Here is a 23,598-nt window from a genome sequence, read left to right as displayed (position 1 = left end):
GATGGACCAGCTGCAAAATTGGGTATATCGTAAAAATTAATTAAAACAAAAATGAGTTTTTTGGTCTTAATTTAAGGTTAGAGTTAGGCATTAAGCAGTTTGGTTAGGATTAGGTTTAAAATTAGATTGTATTACTTTGTGGCTGTGCTAGCTAGTGACTACTGCAGAGCTGCCTCCAGAACAAGATTCATGACAATAAATGCCAACCTGCTGTCAATGTCCTTTGGATATATTACAGTTCATCTCCTTATAATTGTTAAATTAAGCTCTACCACCACCTTGTGGTAAAACATTTAAACTGCACTACTGCACTGGATGAGAGAGACAGATGAAAATTGCTTATATTGCCTTGGATTTAACATTCCTTTAGCCTTACCAAAGTATAGTACTCCCCAGAAGTTAAGATTTTTCTAAAATCATGTCAATGAGCTAACTAGCATCCTGAGAGATAGTTGTCATAGCAGACTTTAGGGCTAATTAGTTCCAGGCCTGAAGAGCCACACCACTGGGCACACACTGGTTGAATCAACGTTGTTTCCACGTCATGTCAATGAAATTTACATTGAACCAATGTGTAATAGACGTTGAATTGATGTCTGTGCCCAGTGGGACACCACTGCTTTTTTTGTTTAGACTTGGAAACCAGGTGAGTAGTGGACTCTCTGGCTAACCAATGACATTAACTGTTCACTTAGCTACCAGGGACAGAGGAAAACTAGCAGTTCTGTGGCACACCAGATCAGGAATCAAACAGCCCTGATTTCTGTGTCTCCTCTAATGTTGTTGAGCTGTGAGTAAGACTAGTCTCTGTCCCCTCTGCTTCCTCCCCGCCCCCTCCACCCCTCCCCGACACGCCCACATTGCCACCCTCTGAATTAGCTCCAAGGCAATGGTATGTACTAACACTGAAGGCTACGCTTCTTTAATGCTTCTTCACTGACGCCACTAAGACTCACTCACCAAAGGGAACATGGGAAATCTTGATGCCTTCTGATTGTTACATAGTTGAGTATTATTATTATAGCAATCCAAATGATCTGCAATTCCAGATCTGATCTTCAGTATCTATAATTGGGTTGGGTTGTGATGAGGAAAAATCTCTCTAGCATCATTTCTCATTTTCCCTTACACTGAGCATTGATGATATGATTTGCTGTCTTGTTGGGTCAGTCTACTACTGTGAAGGGTCTGTCACTGTAACATCATCCTATCTATGGATCCATGGAAGTTCCTGTCCATAGTTTTTGATTTTTATCTACTGTGTTAACGTTACATATAAATGTTAGTCCATGTTAGTTACTGTGTCAGAGATCAGTTGCTAAAGGTATATCCTGTGAGATTGAAAGTCATCTAGGGTCAGTTTTCTCTTTCCATTATAGATTGACCCACTATTTTTTATGTCCGTCTCTCCCTACCTGTTTGGTTCTGTTGAATTGTACAGTACAGCAGGTGAGTGTTGGTCTGACTTTCTCTCTCCCTAACCTCTGACCTCTACCAGAACACAGCTCTAGATAAGAAGAGGATCCAGCTGACTCGTCGCAGCCAGAGGCCCACAGCACCACCTCCACCCCCACCACTGCCTGGGAAGAAGGTAATCCATCCTGCAGCCATGCCAGTCAAGCAAGCCTCACCAGTCTCACCCAACTCCAAGCTGCCATCACCCACCAAGCTGCCATCACCCACCAAGCTGCCATCACCCACCAAGCTGACATCACCCACCGAGCCTGCCCTGCCAGAGGAGGAACCCAAGAGCCCTCAGACGGATGTGCCCGTCCCTGTTTCCCCTCCCATCTCTCCTTCAACACCTACCAGACCTGTTACCTCTCCCTCTGTCCCTCTCTATCCTTCCTCTCCCTCTGTCCCTCTCTCTCCTTCCTCTCCTACCAAGCCTAACATCTCTCTCTATCCTACCTCCCCTACCAGGCCCAACAACTCTCCCTCTCCTTCCTCTCCTACTAAACCTGTTATCTCTCCCTCTCCTTCCTCTCCTACTAAACCTGTTATCTCTCCCTCTCCTTCCTCTCCTACCAAACCTGTTATCTCTCCCTCTCCTTCCTATCCTACCAAACCTGCTATCTCTCCCTCTCCTTCCTCTCCTTCCTCTCCTACTAAACTTGTTATCTCTCCCTCTCCTTCCTCTCCTACCAAACCTGCTATCTCTCCCTCTCCTTCCTCCCCTACCAAACCTGTTATCTCTCCCTCTCCTTCCTCCCCTACTAAACCTGTTATCTCTCCCTCTCCTTCCTCTCCTACCAAACCTGTTATATCTCCCTCTCCCTCTCCTTCCTCCCCTACCAAACCTGCTATCACTCCCTCTCCTTCCTCTCCTTCCTCTCCTACTAAACCTGTTATCTCTCCCTCTCCTTCCTCTCCTACCAAACCTGTTATCTCTCCCTCTCCTTCCTCCCCAACCAAACCTGTTATCTCTCCCTCTCCTTCCTCCCCTACCAAACCTGTTATCTCTCCCTCTCCTCCCTCTCCCTCTTCACCTACCAAACTCAAAATGTCCCCCTCTCTTTCCTCTCCAACCAAGCTCCATTTCTGTACCTTCCCTCCTGCCTCTCCTATGCCTGTTACTTGCCCCACTCCTTCATCACCTTCCAAATGCAAAGCTTCCTCCCCTCCTCCTGCCCCTTTCTCTCCCTCTGACTTTCCTAGCCCTCCCTCACCCCTGACCTGCTCCCCTCCCACTTCCCCCACCCCTCCATCATCCATTACCTGCTCCTCCCCAACCGTGCCCCAACCCCTGGTGGGCCTTGACGTTGAAGCTGTCGCTGCTGCTACCGCCAGAGAGCTGTGAAAAAGAATGATGGATGAGAAGACTGGCTGCTGGACCATGGTCTACTTTGTCCCTTTCCAGCCCCCTTACCGCCACCCACTGTATCCCCAGACCTATGGGTCGCATGTAGGGGGCTAGATACAGATAGACCTTCCACCTCCATCCTCAGTACAGTATATCAGCTGATATCCACTGCTGTATCGTTCTTAGCAACAAGCAACAAATGGTAAAAAACAAGCAAAATGGCTCCTACAACCTATAGTACAATCTCTGTAGAGAACCCATCATATCCACGCTCCAAGATGGAGTTTGAGGTGTTTTGTACATTTTGGTTGATTGTATATACAGTATGTGTGTATTTATATATGAGAGATGTGGAGAAAACAGAGTGGTTTCAGATGGGGTTTTCTGGAATGACTTCTGCTAACGTTTATTTTTGGTTTTATTTATTGTCTCTGGTTGGTTGGTAGACACGCACACATGTTGATAATGGCTATAAGTGTATTATTTGGTGTGCTTGCCGTCTGTTGTAAGATAACATACTACTGTAGATGTATATAGTATTGTATGACAGACACAAGAGGCATCCAAATGAAAGTTGAAGGTTTGAGTTTGTTTTCTTCTTTTGCCTGTAAGCCTGTTTATCATTGGTCTGCTGTGGAGCCTGTAGTGTTTAACTGCTGAACACCAAAAGAGAGACACAACAGAATAGAAGATGAATGTGTCGATGAGGAGAGGTGTGCCTGTGAACTAGCTGCCAGATCAGGGGTGTGTTCAGGGCGGCAGGTAGCCTAGTGTTTAAGAGCATTGGGCCAGTAACCGAAAGTTCGCTGGTTCGAATCCCTGAGCTGACTAGGTGAAAAATCTGTCGATGTGCCCTTGAGCAAGTCACTTAACCCTAATTGCTCCTGTAAGTCGCTCTGGATAAGACCGTCTGCTAAATGACTCAAATGTAAATGTTAATCAGGAAGAAAACAGGAAGGGACTTCCTGGACTTTTAAAATGTTTTTCGTTGTGTGCCCTAATGAACCTGACCCAGTAGCTAGAAATTCCCTTTCTGAAACCAGCTTGGCTGAAAACACTGGGAGCTCTATACCCTCATATACTCATTTATTAGTACAGATTTACCTGATAATAATGTGAGGCTGTTCTACTTTCTTGTCTTACTTTGTCTGTAATGCACTTGTTTTAAAGTCCATGGTTACGTCCCAAATCGCACCCTATTCCCTATATAGTGCACTACTTTTGAGCAGGGCCCATAGGGCATTGGTAAAAAGTAGTGCACTATGTATGGAAATAGGGTACCTAGCCTACTGCAGTTGGTTAGGGTTTAACCCTTCTGATATTGATAATGGCTCCGATGCACAACACTACCACTCCAAGGGGCTTTAGTTGCATGCCGTGTTCCTCCCTCTGCCTCATCACAAAACAGGTCACACACACGTCAAGCTGGTACTACTATGTATATTAGCTGTTCTGTTGTAGAACTTCTAGTCAAACTACACTTTCATCATCATAATGCTTCTTTATTACAGTTTTAGTCTGGATACATGTGTATGAAAATGTCATTTCAAACAGGAAAGACACTCCTGTCAGCTTTGGCCAGCACTTTTAGTTTGTGCAGACATTTAGCCACTGTGACTCCTTTATCATTTTGTATTAGGAGCACATCGGAGAACTTAAAACGCAATAAAACGTATTCAAATCAAAGTGTTCATTTTAGATGTTTTTATTTCTTTGGCACTATGTTTTTGAGTGTGTGTGAAAAGTTAAGACACCTATGTTGATGAAGGTGCGTAGCGATCAGATATTATAAGCCAATCACAATGAGGTAAAGTGACTGAGCCCCATGTGATCATCAGCGCCCTCCTGTGGACAATATCTGAAGCAACAACATGGCCTAATTCCAACCAAGCCATTAGCCAATCAAAACCGCTATTTGATGACATAAGGTTTGCTCCAGACCTATCCAGATGAATCAGATCTACTGAGCCTTTCACCAGGCTAGAAACGGTTACCAGATCTAGCTCTAACATTGAGCCTATGGGGAACCAAGCAAGCTCCCATAACCCCCTGCTCTGCAGGTCACTTGGCCTGAGTGGACTATTACGGTATAAATTGGCAGCACCAGCACTGTGTTGGGGGTTTGCCACATGGAGAGCAGCAAGCAGGAGCTGGCGAAGACTTGCCAACCTTCATATCTCTTAAAGGGAAAGCTACACAATATATTTCCACAAATCTAATGCCGTTGGTTGATGATATTCCATCTAGGTCTTTATGCAAAAGTGTATATATATATTTTTTGAATACACTTCTAGTTTCGCAATTTGAATAAACCTAAGATTAAACCATAGAGATAGAGGTCTCATCTTTGTATCTGTGCCATTATAGGGCCTGTGACAGCATGGGCAGCGCCATTTTAAAGTAGTCCCTTTTCTTCTTCGCGATTGGCTGAGCCCTCCTGATGACCTGGTTGGACATGACACCAACAGGGTCACCAGGAGGGATCAGCCAATGAAGTTGGAAGTCTCACCCAGTCAACTACATTAAAATGGTGGAAGCCCTCAATGATACTGCCCATGCTAATAGGCCTTTTGGCCACTAGAGGCCTCTATCATTCTCTATGGGTTAAACATACCCACCTACCTAGGCCTTGACTGCAGTCAGGTGAGGAAGTTGTGCAGCTGCTGTGAACGATGTGGTTACTCCAGTCTAACTTCAGAAAACGTTAGATCAAATAAGAGTTCAAATTAAGACAAGACGTCTCAAGTTACAAAATTCAATTTTATTGTCAGAACTCATCACGCTTCAAAAACACTCATTCCAAATTGATTGCCAAAATATCGAGTGACACATAGAAAATACAGTAGTAGCCATTTCATTGCAGTCGTAACCACACCAAGCGTAGATCAAACCAACACGGAATGTTTCTCCTTATGAGCAACCGTTGTATTGGAGGAACCACAGTGGGTGTGCAGGGTTTTTGTTTTTGTTCCAACCCTGCACCAAAAACACCTGATTCAATTCAGTTTTGACCTGAAGGCCCATAAGTAGGTAGAATCTGGTATTTTAAAGCTGGGCTTGAACTAAAAAGTGCACACCCTTTGGCTGTCCAGGACCAGGGTTGTCTGTGGTCGGGTTTAACCAGTGAATATTCACCGTGACACACAGTCAGACTGACGAGTCCCTCATTTCGCTGCACCTCTCTTTGCCATGATGAGATGCTTTGGAGACAGTGGACTTTGATGATCCTAGCATGGTTTGGGTACTGTGTCAATTGCTAATATGATATATGCTTAAGTACTGCAAATGCCTCAGTAGAGGAGGTAAAGCTAACAAGAAGTCATACAAAGAAGCACATCATGGCTACGTCAGCCATTTTGAATGGCTTCCTTTCCTTGTCCCATCTCCTTCATGTAAAGGACTGATAGGTGATAAGTAAGCAATATGAAGGAAATGAGATGAGGAAAGGATGCCATTTTATAGAATTAGGACGTAGCCCATGACATCTGTTTCTACTGACAGACATATTATTCATCAGTATGGTTACAGTACATACATAATAAAGCTAATGATCGTCATGACAACACTCCACTCGGATACAAACTAATCACACCGGCAGCCATCTTGTTACTATGACGACTGTCTGATACACATATGACAACTGGTGACATGTTTTTGTGCAGTGTATGCCACCATCAGGACAGCAGAGGAATAACTCATGCACAGGAAGGCAAGATATGTCCGCTTACAGAGAGGAGGTGTGGTACAAACATTTAAATAGAATATATTCCCTCTCATGGCATGAACACATAAAAGGACTAACTGAACTTCCTGCTCGATCGCCTCACAAACTTCACATATTTTATATCCCTGTGTTTCCACACAGTAGCAAAAAGAGCATGAAAAAAAAAGGATATTAATGATTATATCTCCACGTTTCACACCTATTGAAAAAAAATCACTCACCCCTAAAGTACACAAATATATGGATTCTTAAGACAATAGATGCAAATATACTTTTCTACCTACTTCCACTTTGAACCCTTATTTTCCTCTGCTCGAGATGAAAATAGACTCTTAACAAGCTAAAAATAGATTTGTAACCATAGGTATATAACCCCACCCTAAGATATTATATTATATGAAATTTTCGATACGCCCTACAAAATATAGCAATGCCCTTTTAAAAAAAATAGTTTGCTTCTTTCGACAGAATCAGACAGTTTTTCTTCTCTTAAGATACATTCAGGATATCAATATGTATTGAGTAGTGCCTTAGTACATCAGACGACAGGATTGCAGTAGGTAGTTCCCATGTTAACCAGATTCTCAAGGATTGTTGTTGTTGCTGTTGTTGTTGTGGGGTGGTCCTGCCTCAGTATCTGGTCTGGTACTCGTGGTGCCACCTGTTGAAGTCGTTGTAGAACAGTACTATACTACCGGACGCCATGCCGGTTATAATGCACCTAGGAGAGGACAGAGCCGAGAGGGAGTGTTGAGTTAAGGCTCATACATGTAGACAGAACATTATGTACTTTTAGGACACACAGTACGTCTACTGTCATTATACTGTGGATAACACCAAGGTCTTCATCTTGGTATTCTATGCATTCTAGAGTGGGAAGTTTTGATGTTAGTTACTACAAACCACATGTGAAGATAGTATATTTCAATTATTTCTTCCTTTTGCCAAAACGTGATACCACACAACAAGATGACAGAGTAACCAGGGTCCAGGTGTGTATGTTACCTTTGGTCGTGGGACATGGCCATGGAGCGGATGCCTGCGTCACAGCCTGGGTAGGTGAACATCTGTTTGAGGTTGTGAACCTGCCAGACAGACAGAACTCCCCCGTCTCCCCCCGTCAGCAGGTACTGGCCATCACGACTCAGCAGCATGGCCTGATGGGAGAGGAGAAACAGCACCACTTTAACTGACAGGAGACATTATGTACAAGACAATAGGGAACATCGCTGTATTAATGTTCTATTGCATTGCCAATGATGCTGTCGACGCCCTCCTGTGGACAATGTCATGACCTGCAACCTATTGCACCTACCACTGGAGGGCGCTAATACATGCAGACGTTTGGATGGGATATATGACTCCCTCACCACACCAGAGCTGACCACTCCATCATAAAGCACAATTGGTCAGTGAGGAATCCTGTCGCCCTATTGACGTCTGCCATTTGTCCAATACAGCGAGGCGTCTACAACAACTCTTTAATAACAATCAATACAATCCAACCAAAGCTTTAGTAGTATAGGCTTTGTGGTGTGGTCAGATATAGTGACCTAGCATAGGACACCAGTGACTTCACCACCTCACTGTGTGTTATTTCAATCACAGTCTCTGTGAGCACTCCCTGCGCCAAGGGAGAGAGGCACAGTATCAATCAGATATTTCACAGCATTCATGTGGCGAGCAGCACGGCACAGCAGTCCATCCACCTGAACTGCTACAAGCCACGGCTCCCCTCCGACACAGTGGAGAGAGATTTATTCTACTCATCTGGTTTTCCTGTGCACTTATGGGCTGTGTTACACTTTAATGGGTCCCCAGGGAAACAGGGGGATACACTACGGTGCTACACTAAACTTCTGTGTTGGGGTATATTTATGCATACAGTATATATTTGGGAATTGAAGCCAGTCGGAGGCATCAATCACGAGGTAACGGACGCTGATGAAATGACAAGGACATTTTGTAAGTGATAAGTAGTGTAAGTTAGCCTAATTAGCGGTTTCACATCAACATACTGTATGTTAGATGGGATGCAGCTATTTCAGTCACGGATGGTAGATTAAACAAAAACATTCATTATCCAGCCATCTGTGGTGCAGCCGGCAGAGTATATTTCAAATGCTAAATATTTCAAATGAGCAAAACTTAGTTTTGAACTTAACGCAGATTGTCACATTCCTGGCAATCAGTTCAGCTTCTTTTGTGACACCAACTCAAGTCAATCAAAAGTTGCGTTAGATGCAGCCTATAGGGAGGAGGTCAGAGACCTGGCCGTGTGGTGCCAGGATAACAACCTCTCCCTCAAAGTGATCAAGACAAAGGAGATGATTGTGGACTACAGGAAAAGGAGGACCGAGCACGCCCCCATTCTCATTGACGGGCTGTAGTGGAGCAGATTGAGAGCTTCAAGTTCCTTGGTGTCCACATCACCAACAAACTATCATGGTCCAAACACACCAAGACAGTCGTGAAGAGGGCACGACAAAGCCTATTCCCCCTCATGAGACTGAAAAGATTTGGCATGGGTCCTCAGATCCTCATAGAGTTCTACAGCTGCACCATCGCGAGCATCCTGACTAGTTGCAACACTGCCTGGTATGGCAACTGCTCGGCCTCCGACCGCAAGGCAACACAGAGGGTAGTGCGTACGGCCCAGTACATCACTGGGGCTACCGCACAGCAAGCGATACCCGAGCGCCAACTCTAAGTCCAAAAGGCTTCTTAACAGCTTCTACCCCCAAGCCATAAGACTCCTGAACAGCTAATCAAATGGCTACCCAGACTATTTGTCCGGGTAGCCCACCCCACACCCTCTTTTACGCTGCCGCCACTCTCTGTTCACTATCTATGTATAGTCACTTTAACTCTACCTAGGAGCATGTGGTTCTATAATGGTTCTCCCTGGCAGCATGGCCAGGCTCTGAAGTCATCCTTCAGATACCTGAGTCACGTCGGCCATCTTGGCTCCTTTCGAGCCGGCGGCCATCTTGTTTGGCCTCCCAGTCGCAGAGTGGCTGATTTATTCTGTCTGGGAACAGCCTCCTACCTGGGTCTGGCTGAGTCGTCTGCCAGGTGTCCAACCCCCCACCAGCACACAGTGGGTTATATACTAGGCCTAGCCATAGTAGGCTACGTCAACACCGTAGAAGGCTATGTCAATTTCCCAACATTTAGAATGAGCAAATACTGTCTTTGTTCATGCTTATGAGTTGAGGTCATGAATCAGAAAAAGTTCAGTGTGTGTGTGCTCGAGTGTGTGTGTGCGTGGGTGTTTTGATTGTTCAATTATCCATTATATTTGTTCTAGTGGTGGTATCAAATCTAATCAAATCTAATTTTATTTGTCACATGCGCCGAATACAACAGGTGTAGACCTACAGTGAAATGCTGTTATGTGAATTATTTAACAAACTATTTCAGTGTCTCTGTGCGTCTCCCAAAAGGTTGTAAGTCTTTTGGGATTTAAGTAACGAACAGAGTCTCGATCTGCATAGTCAGAGATTTATTCATTGAGAATTCTGCCATCACAATTTCAGAGTCCATCTTTTATACTCATACGTCATCATACAAAAAACTCCCTCCCCTCTGTAGGCGGGCTGTAGTTTTCCACTCTAAAACTGCTCTCATTTTACATTTACATTTTAGTCATTTTAGCAGACGCTCTTATCCAGAGCGACTTACAGTTAGTGAATACATATTTTTATTTATTTATTATACTTTTTTTTATACTGGCCCCCCGTGGGAATCAAACCCACAACCCTGGCGTTGCAAACGCCATGCTCTATCAACTGAGCTACATCCCTGCCGGCCATTCCCTCCCCTACCCTGGACGACGCTGGGCCAATTGTGCGCCGCCCATGAGTCTCCCGGTCGCGGCCGGCTGCGACAGAGCCTGGATTCGAACCAGGATCTCTAGAGGCACAGTTAGCACTGCGATGCAGTGCCTTAGACCACTGCGCCACTCAGGAGACAAATCAGTTTACACACACACATGCATACACACATACATACACACACTCATCATAGCCTACTCCCTGCATTACTCAGTTATTGCCGTTCTCACAATATTCTGCACCATGTTTTCATAACAGTTTCTCTACTCCCTAAATTCCTCAGTTATCAGTTGCCTTTGTTGTCTGGCCTAACTCTTACTCACATTGCTAAATAGTGGCTCAATGCCATAGCCTTTACTGTTCCTACACGCACACATTTCTAACACATTACACACAGTTTCAGGGTGTAATAATTAGTCATTAATAATTAGTCTATCAAATGCTTACTTACAAACCCTTAACCATCAGTTTAAAGAAAAATAAGTGTTAAGTAAACAATTGATAAATAAATAATAAAAATAAATAAAAAATAATTAAAGAGTAGCTGTTAAATAACAGTAGCGAGGCTATATACAGGGGGTACCGGTACAGAGTCAATGTGCGGGGGCACAGGTTAGTCGAGGGAATTGAGGTAATATGTACACCTACTTATTCAAGGGTTTTTCTTTACTTTTACTATTTTCTACATGGTAGAATAATAGTGAAGACATCAAAACTATGAAATAACACATATGGAATCATGTAGTAACCAAAAAAATGTTAAAGAAATCAAAATATATTTTATATTTGAGATTCTTCAAATAGCCACCCTTTGAGGGAGTTCCCACATAGCTGAGCACTTGTTGGCTGCTTTTCCTTCACTCTGCGGTCCGACTGATCCCAAACAATCTCAATTTGGTTGAGGTCGGGGGATTGTGGAGGCCAGGTCATCTGATGCAGCGCTCCATCACTCTCCTTCTTGGTAAAATTGCCCTTACACAGCCCCGAGGTGTGTTGGGTCATTGTCCTGTTGAAAAACAAATGATAGTCCCACTAAGCCCAAACCAGATGGGATGGCGTATCGCTGCAGAATGCAGTGGTAGTCATGCTGGTTAAGTGTGCGTTGAATTCTAAATAAATCACAGACAGTGTCACCAGCAAAGCACCCCCACAACATAACACCTCCTCCTCCATGCTTTACGGTGGGATATACACATGGAGATCATCCGTTCACCCACACTGCGTCTCACAAAGACACGGCGGTTGGAACCAAAAATCTCCAACTTGGACTCCAGACCAAAGGACAAATTTCCATCGGTCTAATGTCCATTGCTCGTGTTTCTTGGCCCAAGCAAGTCTCTTCTTATTATTGGTGTCCTTTAGTAGAGGTTTCTTTGCAGTAATTCGACCATGAAGGCCTGATTCTCACAGTCTCCTCTGAACAGTTGATGTTGAGATGTGTCTGTTACTTGAGCTCTGTGAAGCATTTATTTGGGCTGCAATTTCTGAGACTGGTAACTCTAATGAATTTCTTAGGCTGGTAACTCTTATCCTCTGTAGCAGAGGTAACTCTGGGTCCTCCATTCCTGTGGCGGTCCTCATGAGAGCCAGTTTCATCATAGTGCTTGATGGTTTTTGCGACTACACTTGAAGAAACTTTCAAAGTTCTTGAAATGTTCCATATTGACTGACCTGTCTTAAAGTAATGATAGACTGTCGTTTCCCTTTGCTTTTTGAGCTGTTCTTGCCATAATTTGGACTTGGTCTTTTACCAAATAGGGCTATCTTCTGTATACCCCCCCCTACCTTGTCACAATACAACTGATTGGCTCAAACGCATTAAGAAGGAAAGAAATTCCACAAATTAACTTTTAAGAAGGCACACCTGTTAATTGAAATGCATTCCAGGTGACTACCTCATGAAGCTGGTTGAGAGAATGCCAAGAGTGTGCAAAGCTGTCGTCAAGGCAAAAGGTGGTTATTTACTTTTTGGTTTTTTGGGGGTTTAATACTTTTTTGTTTACTACATGATTCTATATGTGTTATTTCATTGTTTTGATGTCTTCACTATTATTCTACAATGTAGAAAATAGTAAACAAATCAAGAAAAACCCTTGAATGAGTAGGTGTTCTAAAACTTTTGACCGGTAGTGTACATATTACCTCAATTACCTCGACTAACCGGTGCCCCCGCACATTGACTCTGTACCGGTACTCCCTGTATATAGCCTCGCTACTGTTATTTTACAGCTACTCTTTAATTATTATTATTATTATTATTTATTTATTTATTTTAATCTATTTTTTACTTAACACTTATTTTTCTTAAAACTGTTGGTTAAGGGCTTGTAAGTAAGCATTTCACTGTAAGGTCTACACCTGTTGTATTTGGCGCATGTGACAAAATTAGATTTGATTACATTTGATACCAAATATAATGGATAATTGAACAATCAAAACACCCACGCACACACACACACACACACACTGAACTTTTTCTGATTCATGACCTCAACTCATAAGCATGAACAAAGACCGTATTTACTCATTCTAAATGTTGGGAAATTGACATAGCCTTCTACGGTGTTGATGTAGCCTACTATGGCTAGGCCTAGTACGTAACCCATTGTGTGCTGGTGGGGGGTTGGACACCTGGCAGACGACTCAGGTAGGAGGCTGTTCCCAGACAGAATACATCTGCCACTGTGACTGGGAGGCCAAACAAAATGGCCACAGGAGCCAAGATGGTGGACATGACTCAGGTATCTGAAGGATGACTTCAGAGCCAAGATGCCAGAGAACCATTACAGAGCCACATGCTCTATACTTGCATTAGTATAACATTATATCATTTCCCCATTTTGATGAGCATACAATATAGCTCATTATTTGAATTTATGTTAAGGTCTTTTTTGCTAATCTTTCTCAAGGGTGCCAATAATGTTGGACCTGACTGTATATTTTATATGCAAAATATTTCTAATGAATTAAACTTCATTTTGAACTTAACACAACTTGTCACATTCCTGGCAATCAGTTTAGCTGCTTTTATGATACCAACTCAAATCAATCAAAAGTTGCGTTAGATGTTTATACCACCACTAAAACAAATATAGTGGATAATTTAACAATAAAAATGTTTAACAACGACAGTAGTTGCACATTCAAAACAGGGGAAAATGTCTACCCTATAAGTCAAAGATCACTCTAGCTAGCCTGACTGCTCCCAATGGAGTTGAAGTGATAATTGGTTGCAGATATACAGTACAGACAGAGAGACAACCTTTGGCCTATTCTTATGAGCCACATGGAAGATGTGCAGTGAACGGGCCACTGCTAACAGTAAACTGCAGTATCAGAAGACCTGGCAGTCTGAACTAATGCCCTGACTCATTCTCACACACACTCGAGTGCACTTGCATACACACGAGCCACACACTCACTCAGGCACACACACTCACACATACACACTCACACTGGCAACGGGACTGAGGGATCAGTCTTTCCAAAGCACTTTGTTAGATCGCCATCCAAGAGGACTGGGAAAGAAGTCTGGGAATGGAGCATGGCTGTGGGGTGATCGGGGGAGGGAGGGGTGGGGGATGACATTCTGTTTAGATTTGTTTGCTGTGTGTCTGATATCTGTGTAATTGCGTCCTTTATCTTGCCATATAAAGCCACATAGCAATTTATGTGAGTTAATCTGACACTATTGATTAAGAAAACAGAGATTTAGATCAACATCATTTAGGAATAACTCAATAAAGGAGCATGTAGTTAAGATATTGTTTGCCAAAGTGGCTCTCAGTATTTGAGGAATGGCCCACATTACATTCACAGAACTAGTGGCAGCAGTGCCAAACTGAACTTGTTCTGATTCATGACCTCAACTCATAAGCATGAACTAACTTGACAGTTACTCTCTTTCTGTGGCAATTGTTCCTCCATTTAGACCGTGTGAAGTCAGTGTTACTCAATCCAGCCTTTGGCACTGTTGATGTACTATGGTGTTGACGTAGCCTTCTATGGTGTTGACGTAGCCTACTATGGCTAGGCCTAGTATATAACCCACTGTGTGCTGGTGGGGGGTTGGAGACCTGGCAGACGACTCAGCCAAACCCAGGTAGGAGGCTGTTCCCAGACAGAATAAATCAGCCACTCTGCGACTGGGAGGCCAAACAAGATGGCCGCCGTCTCCACAGGAGCCAATATGGCCGACGTGACTCAGGTATCTGAAGGATGACTTCAGAGCCTGGCCATGATGCCAGGGCGAACCATTATAGAACCACATGCTCATTTTAACACCCATATTTCCTGCTTTTTAGGGTGAGCGAAGGGGAATGTGAAGGGCGAAGGGGAATGTGAAGGGTTAGGTGGGATTCTGCGTCGTCTGCCAAAGGTAAAGCTGAATTTATGGTGCTGTTCATTCTAGCAGTTACATGCACACAGAGTAGACAGTGAACACAATCTGCTAGAATGGTTACTTACACTGTCTGAGTTATATTAGTGGGGGTAAGACTGTAATCCATTCTGCATGGCCTCAACTCAACTATGTTGGATGAATCTGCTGTCAGAGAACCAGCTAGGAGAGAGGCTGTTGCTGAGAGTTCCAACTCTCTTTGCCCTCCAATGCAACTAGGCCCATTTCTAAATGGGAAAAATGATTATTCATCATAATCTGCTGCTGTATTATGGCTTTACATCCCCTGCTATAGCGTGGATCGAGAGTTATCTGTCTAACAGAACACAGCGGGTGTTTCTTAATGTAAGCTTCTCCAACATAATCCAGGTAGAGTCGGGCATTTACATTTACATTTTACATTTACATTTTAGTAATTTAGCAGACACTCTTATCCAGAGCGACTTACAGTTAGTGAGGGCATACATTTTCATACTGGCCCCCCGTGGGAAACGAACCCACAACCCTGGCGTTGCAAGCGCCATGCTCTACCAACTGAGCTACAGTTGGGGCATTCCCCAGGGCAGCTGTCTAGGCCCCTTACTTTCTATAATGACTTTACTAATGACCTGCCACTGGCTCTGAGTAAAGCCTGTGTGTCTATATATGCTGATGACTCAACATTCTACACGTCGGCTACCACAGCAAGTGAAATCACTGCAACATTTAACAAAGAGATGCAGTAATAAGCTAGTCCTAAATATTTCAAAAACTAAAAGCATTGTATTTGGGACAAATCATTCACTAAACCCTAAACCTCAACTAAATCTTGTAATGAATGATGTGGAAATTGAGCAAGTTGAGGAGACTAAACTGCTTGGTGTAACCCTGGTTTGTAAACGGTCATGGTCAAAACATATTGATGCAACGGTAGCTAAGATGGGGAGAGGTCTCTCCGTAATAAAGCGCTGCTCTGCTTTCTTTACATTGCTATCAACAAAAGTCCTACAGGCCCTAGTTTTGTCGCACCTGGACTACTGCCCAGTCATATGGTCAAGTGCCACAAAAAGGGACATAGGCAAATTACAGCTGGCCCAGAACAGAGCAGCACGTCTGGCCCTTAAATGTACACTGAGAGCTAACATCAATGACATGCATGTTAATCTCTCCTGGCTCAAAGAGTACGAAAGATTGGCTGCATCACTACTTGCCTTAGTGAGAGTTATTGAGATGTTGAAAGCACCGAGCTGTCTGTTCAAACGACTAGCACACAGCTCAGACACCCATGCATACCCCACAAGACATGTGGTCCTCTGTAGCTCAGCTGGTAGAGCACGGCGCTTGTAACGCCAAGGTAGTGGGTTCGATCCCCGGGACCACCCATACACAAAAAAATATATATATATGCACGCACGACTGTAAGTCGCTTTGGATAAAAGCGTCTGCTAAATGGCATATTATTATTATTTATTATTACATGCCACCAGGGGACTCTTCACAGTCCCCAAGCCCAAAATGGACTCAGGAAAACGCACAGTACTACACAGAGCCATGACTACATGGAACTCTATTCCACATCAAGTAACTCATGCAAGCAATAACATAAACATAAAACTACACCTTATGGAACAATGCAGACAATGAAGAGACACACACACACACACACACACACAGGCATACGCACACACACACCAGAACACTCACTCTACACACACGTACTGTATGTACGGTGGTATTATAAATGTTGTATTGTAGATATGTAGTGATGTAATAATGTTTCATTTTATTTTTGTCTTAATTTGTTTGGCAGGACCTAATGGGGATCCATAATAAATACCAATAAAAAAAAAACAGGCTCCAGTTATTAACATACACAGTCACACAAAAACACAGTCACACACAGTCACATTCACGCCGCATGCACACATAAGCACTTGTGCACCCACACACAGAAAAATGTACATACACACATACAAACACACACCAACACACAGTTTGGCATAAGACTACTGTAAGGGGACACCTTGGGCCAGGACAAACATTTATTTATCCCGGAGTCATGCTGTGTGGTGGGACGCAGCGCTAGCTGAAGATTGATAATGGTGTCTAGTGCAGTGCATTAAACACCACGTCCAGGCCTCATACTGAGACCAGGGGGCCCGCTGCTCTCACAGAGCTACCCTGAGATGTTAAGACTCCCCTGATTCTGTCTGACGTGGCATGGAATTTACAACACACAGCAGAGGAGAGACGCAAAACGGACCAGGAATGGCTAACGGTTTATGTACATGAAAAAGACGGGATGGGGGAGTACACTATGGAGACCTGGCAAAACCTCCAAACTGTGTTGGATAAGACAGCAACTAACTCTCTATCAGAGTCGTTGTGGTTTTGATAAATAACAGTTTATATACATGAAAAAAGGAAACTTCCTACACTATTGGCAAAACGGTTGTAGTTACCAAAATAGAGGTGGATAAAACTGAAAATTAATCTGATGAAGGATATTTCGAGGATAATTTGATCTGCATCTCACCAACCTAATCTTACATTTGACATTTTAGTCATTTAGCAGACACTCTTATCCAGAGCGACTTACAGTTAGTGAGTGCATACATTATTTTTATTTTATTTTTCATACTGGCCCCCCGTGGGAATCGAACCCACAACCCTGGCGTTGCAAACGCCATGCTACATCCCTGCCGGCCATTCCCTCCCCTACCCTGGACGACGCTGGGCCAATTGTGCGCCGCCCCATGGGTCTCCCGGTCGACAGAGCCTGGATCTTCAGTTGAATCTGAATCTGAAACACTACAGTAGAAAACTAAGGTCATCCCTGTTCCTGTTTCTAACCTTTCCTATTCAGCAGCATGTGATTTCAATACAATGAATATCAACTCAACACCAGACTTGCTCTGCCAATGAATTCTGATGCAGTCTGTTTATTGGAAACAAATGGGGGATGTATGTATTTATATAGCTCAGTAATCAGCCTAGGTCCTGGGGCTATGGCTGTGACTATGACTGTGACAGGGGGAGAGTACAGCTGGCTCAAATGGGAAGCAGGTGTGTCTAAGAGTGGGTTACATTTCCCAGGCCCATCGGAAACAGGGGGAAAGGGAAACTGGCCAAAGAGTGGCGGCCATTTTGTGACACCGTAGCCGTGAGGCAGGAAATGTGAAATGTGGGAATGTGTCGTGTGGTGCCTGAGGGTTGTTAATGGGGCTAGGACTGGGAGAATGTCCGCCCTCCTGCTATGTTGAACCAGCACTAAGACCTGATAGGACTCGACATGGGAGCCCAGGATCAAAGAGACTTGTCTGGACTGGAGGAGAGGAGAGGTTGGAGGAGAAATGGAAGGAAAGAGCCTTTGACCTGGCACTTCCTAGGCTAGAAGTGTGTGTGTGCATGCATGTGTGTGTGTGTGTGTGTGCGTGAGGGGTTTGTAGACGTGTATTGCCTGAGGCAGACAGGCCTCAGACCGCAGAGCTGGACTTCAGAGAGCAGACCACTGTCATGATGAAGCACAGATACTCTCCCAGACCAGTAGAACAGGACAGAGAGAGGCAGCCAACTCCATTCTTTGTCTAGAAATAAGCACCTCATGTGGAGTTACTTGATGAAGGTCAAAACGTGTGTACACTAGGCTTTCCAACAGAACATTAAAACAGTTCCAAGCTTAATGAAACAACTTTGTCCCTCTATATCAGTGGGTTCCTTTACCCTGATGTTCTCCTCCACCTCCATGTGTCCCAGCAGCTTTCCGTTGATGGAGAAGAAGCAGAAGTGTCCCTTGTCGTAATAGACTACGGCGTGGCCCTCTGTAGAGGACTGGATGAGACGGGGCTGCACGCAGCCTCCCGGGCCCTCCAGGGTCCGCAGCAGGTCCCCATTCATGGAATGGATCAGACACGGGCCCTCTGTGAGTGGAGGAATATAGAAGTTACTAACTAAGCTCTGATTTCCACTGATTCACTCAAGGGTTTTCATAATAATACAATTATAATAGGGTAATTTCTTATTCTTTTAAATCCAAAGCGATTTACAGAACTGTCTATATTGACAATATGAGTTTGTTCAGTATTGAAAGGGTTCACTGTTCTGACATTCATATTATCAGTCTGACCAGGATCTAAGTTACTTTGATGCCTTGGTTGATCCACACACATACTAACCTTTGCAGCCACTGATAACCAGTCCCAGCTCGGCACACACACTGGCACAGGTCACCTCACAGTCATGACCCGTCAGGATGGCTCTGGGCGTCACAAACTCAGCTGGGGAATAACACACAAACGCACATTAGCCAATGGAAATCAGGTGTGGGCATGTTCATTTTATAGCCACTGGAGGGCGGTAAATCCACACAATAATTTTTCTATAAGTCATAACGTCTCAGAATGTGATGCTTGGTGGTAGACCCACTCTAAGACCATACATTTCACCACATAGAAATGAATCTTCAGAAATGAATGGCACGATATTGTCAGAGTGTGTGCTCCGGTTATAAAACAATGTGAAGGGGCAGAGTGATTCTGATGAGCTCTCATCATGACTGTCAGTGGTTGTAGCCACTGGGTGTGTGGGTGGGTGAGAGAACTGGTCCTTATTTAAGAGTGGGCGGCTATGTGGTGGACTCACTGGAACAAGAGCATAGACCAAAACACACACTCCCAACTCCCCCCCCCCCCCCCCCCCACCCACCCACCTACCCCTCAGCAAACAGGCAGGACTCCAGTGATAGCATCTCCACTCTCTCTCCAACACTTGTCACTAACAGTCTCCCTCTTCCTTTAACACACTGTACTCCCCCAGAAGAACCTAACCACCTCCAGATGCCTCCAGACAAGAGACTGGGCTCTGATACCGTCCTTTAGGAAATGCGACAGAGGAGAGGAGAAGAGAGAGAAGAGAAGAAAAGAGAGAGAGACGTGCCAAAAAGAACAGCCCATCATTCACATGCGTTGGGCTGAGCCGTCAGAGACAGAGCCCAAACAAGTGTTCTGCCCTGGGTTAGCTCCAACCAATCAACACCACCTCTCCTGCCAATACTGGTACTGCCTACTGTTGGATATACCACAATGTTGACCACTACATCAGTCAGTGATGACTCTTGTTAAGTAGATACAGCCAATGCAGAGGAGACAGAGAAGAAAGAGTCAGACCTTACCCCCCCTCACCCTTCCTCCCTCCCTCCCTCCCTCCCTCCCTCCATCTCTCCCTCTCTCTGAGGGATAGTAAAGTCTGCCTGCCACTTTGTGGTGCTTTACAGGAGCCAGGTTGCTGCACTGATAATATTGGTGTTTAACAGGGGGTCCCAGCTGACCCCTGCTCCCTTTGATGTGGGGTGAGAGGTCAGAGGTCATAGTAAAGCTGCTAAAGCACTGTCCCACAGTCAGTACCACACTGCAGTTCATTAGGAGTTCACTATCAGACAGAGGGCGTCCTAATGCCACGTCTCACACGGTGCCCTGGGTCTTCTCAAACAGAGGAGAGGACAGGGTCAAGTTCAACTACAGCAGGAGACAGACAGACAGACAGCACTTCAAGAAGGAAGTCATAGAAATGGAAAAGCTAGAATGGACATGGTTGTTAAATACCAAATTGTTTTACATGGGAGCCACCAACTTTGCTGATCCCTGAGGACTGGAATAGCACGTTCTGAGGAATTATGTTGTAGAGAGCATACCTAGGAGACAGCTGACAAGGTTAACCATTGATGTGCCTCTTTCACTACCCCTTTTCCCACTATGTAGCTATTGTGCAAACCAACAAGCGTTCGTATACATTTGAGTATTTTGACTGCACATTTAACAACTTCACTCCCTAATTGAATTAGACTTGGAAAGTTTAACTCAATACACATAAATTATTGACTCTTGAACTTTCGGGAGTAAAAACCCAACGTGTGTAAATCTTTCATTAGTGCAGACTCCTCCGATACACTAACTGCCTTCAGCTTGGTGGTTAGTAACCCTAAACACAGTAAAGTAAAGGCAGAAAGTTCCGGAAGTTCCATACCTCCACTGACCTCCCTTGCAAAGTAAAAAGGCTCCTGGTATGATGGACAACCCCTTTAAGTTCATTTCAGTGAAATATTTTAACGGCTTTTAAAGGCCCAGGCAGGCACCCTGATGACTCTGTGTGTGTGTCTGCCAGCCTCCCTGATGACTTTCCAACTTCGTTCCACCAGGCTGATACCGTGGCCACAACAGGCCAACAGGTCATGACCTCTCCATGTATAGATTTCATTAAGTTAACTGGCAAACATCCTAAACGTCAAAAACGCTGATTTATGCCCTACAACGGCGAGGATTAAAGCGTGATGTCGGATTTTGCCCGCGGAAGATCAATAAAACTGATACATTGGTGTATCGTTTAACCTTTGAGCTGCTCGCCACCATTTGGTTTGCATTAGGGAGACATCTGATTACAATCTAATACATATAACCAACGCTGCTAACGTGTGTGTGTGTGTGTGTGTGTGTGTAGACTGAGAAGAGTATCATTTACCTGGGGAAAGAGAAATGTGTGTGTGTGTGCTACTGAGAGAGAAAAAATATATAATTTCAGCTGTTGTTCACTGAATTATTATCTAGAGGCTACTTCCTCAATGTATCTTTATTAAAAAGTAATGTGGTGGGAGAAGACCCATAAGCCTGTGTGCTCTACCGTTGAGCCACCAGAGGTCAGTATAGTATGCAGAATCCCCTCCCACTGTGCATGCTCTCTACTGCTCTTCACTCACACAGAGAAGAGTGTACGGAGTGGGCACTGATTGTGTAGATGTGTGTGTGTGTGTAGCGTGTGTGTGTGCAAATGTATGATTTGGATACTGCAGACACATTTGGCACAGAGAAGGCTAATCTGTGTCAGCCAGCAGCTAAACAGGAACTAGCGTGTGTGTTTGTGTGTGTGTGTGTGTGTTTGTATGGGGGCTGAACTTGAAAGCACTGTGTTTGGCGGGAGAATAAAGGAATCTCTGGTGTGTGTGTGTGTGAGTGGTTAGCAGACCCTGCTGCGGTCTAGAGCAATGGAGCATCATATTGTGGTGGTGGGCCGGTCTGATTAAAGTCCTGCTGCTAATACTCACTGCTGCACCATGCAGACTCTGGCTGAGGCAGGCTGCAGAATAACAGATGCGCACACACACACACACACACACACACACACACACACACACACACACACACACACACACACACACACACACACACTCTCTCTCTCTCTCTCTCTCTCTCTCTCTCTGACACAGAGAAAGAGACAGACAGAGAGATGGACAGAGAGACGGACAGAGACAGAGAGAGAGACAGACACATAGACAGACACAGAGACAGACACAGAGACAGACACATAGACAGACACAGAGACAGACTTGATTCACACAAACTACTCTGTACACCATGCAGGCTGGCTCAGGCTGAGGCCAAAGAATAACAGATTCACATATACAGATACAGTCCCTTCAGAAAGTATTCACACCACTTGACTTTTTCTACATTTTGTTGTGTTACAGACTGAATTTAAAATTGATTACATTTAGATGTGTGGAATTATGTTTATCAACATTTTTACAAATGAAAAGCTGAAATGTCTTGATTCAATCAGTAGCCCTTTGTTATGGCAAGCCTAAATAAGTTCAGGAGTAAAAATGCTTAACAAGTCACACAATAAGTTTCATGGGCTCACTCTGTGTGCAATAATAGTGTTTAACATGATTTTTAAATGACTACCCGATCTCTGTACCCCACACATACAATTATCTGTAAGGTCCCCCAGTCGAGCAGTGAATTTCAAACACCGATTCAACCACAAAGACCAGGGAGGTTTTCCAATGCCTCGCAAATAAGAGCACCTTTTGGTGAATAAAAATAAAAAGATACAGGTGTCCTTCCTAACTCAGTTGCCGGAGAGGAAGGAAACCGCTCAGGGATTTCACCATGAGGCCAATGGTGACTTTAAAACAGTTACAGAGTTTAATGGCTGTGATAGGAGAAAACTGAGGATGGATCAACAACATTGTAGTTACTCCACAATACTAACCTAATTGACAGAGGGAAAATAAGGACGCCTGTACAGAATAAAAATATTCCAAAACATGCATCCTGTTTGCAACAAGGCACTAAAGTAATACTGCAAAAAATTTGGCAAAGCGATTAACTTGTTGTCCTGAATACAAAGCATTATGTTTGGGGCAAAACTAATACAACACATTACTGAGTACCACTCTCCATATTTTCAAGCATAGTGGTTGCTGCATCATGTTATGGGTATGCTTGAAATTGTTAAGGACTGGGGTGTTTTTCAGGATAAAAAAGAATTGGAATGCACAGGCAAAATCCTAGAGGAAAACATGGTTCAGTCTGCTTTCCACCAGACACTGGAAGACAAATTCACCTTCCAGCAGGACAATAACCTAAAACACAAGGCCAAATATACACTGGAGTTGCTTACCAAGACATTGAATGTTCTTGAGTGGCCGAGTTACAGTTTTGACTTAAATCTACTTGAAAATCTATGCCAAGACCGGAAAATGGTTGTCTAGCAATGATCGACAACCAATTTGACAGAGCTTGAAGAATTCTGAAAAGAACAATGGGAAAATGTTGCACAATCCAGGTGTGGAAAGCTCTTAGAGACTTACCCAGAAAGACTCACAGCTGTAATCACAGCCAAAGGTGCTTCTACAAAGTATTGACTTAGGGGTGTAAATACTTATGTAAATTAGATATTTATATATTTAATTTTAAATACATTTGCAAAAATTTCTAAAAACATGTTTTCAATTTGTCATTATGAGGTATTGCGTGTAGATGGGTGAGAAACATTTTTTTGAATCCATTTTGTATTCAGGCTG

At 44.0% G+C, this 23,598-nt stretch overlaps 1 protein-coding gene across 1 annotated transcript in view; it reads right to left on the bottom strand.

Moving 5' to 3' along the window:
- Positions 1–5,544: 5,544 nt before the first annotated feature.
- Positions 5,545–23,598, bottom strand: part of LOC311122420 (lipopolysaccharide-responsive and beige-like anchor protein) — a gene marked incomplete at its 5' end in the record, with an annotated part of 38,030 nt that continues 19,976 nt past the window's right edge. Inside the window, 4 exons of the mRNA XM_084196776.1 lie at positions 5,545–7,248; positions 7,533–7,684; positions 18,465–18,661; positions 18,917–19,018. Coding sequence (XP_084052902.1) covers positions 7,158–7,248; positions 7,533–7,684; positions 18,465–18,661; positions 18,917–19,018 — 542 coding nt within the window. The remainder of the gene's footprint in view (positions 7,249–7,532; positions 7,685–18,464; positions 18,662–18,916; positions 19,019–23,598) is intronic.

The sequence above is a fragment of the Coregonus lavaretus genome (assembly GCF_964263955.1).
Source record: "Coregonus lavaretus genome assembly, contig: HAP1_SCAFFOLD_3891, whole genome shotgun sequence".
Lineage (NCBI taxonomy): Eukaryota > Metazoa > Chordata > Actinopteri > Salmoniformes > Salmonidae > Coregonus > Coregonus lavaretus.
The sequence above is the reverse complement of the archived record's forward strand: the minus strand, read 5'-3'. Positions and strand labels throughout refer to the sequence as shown.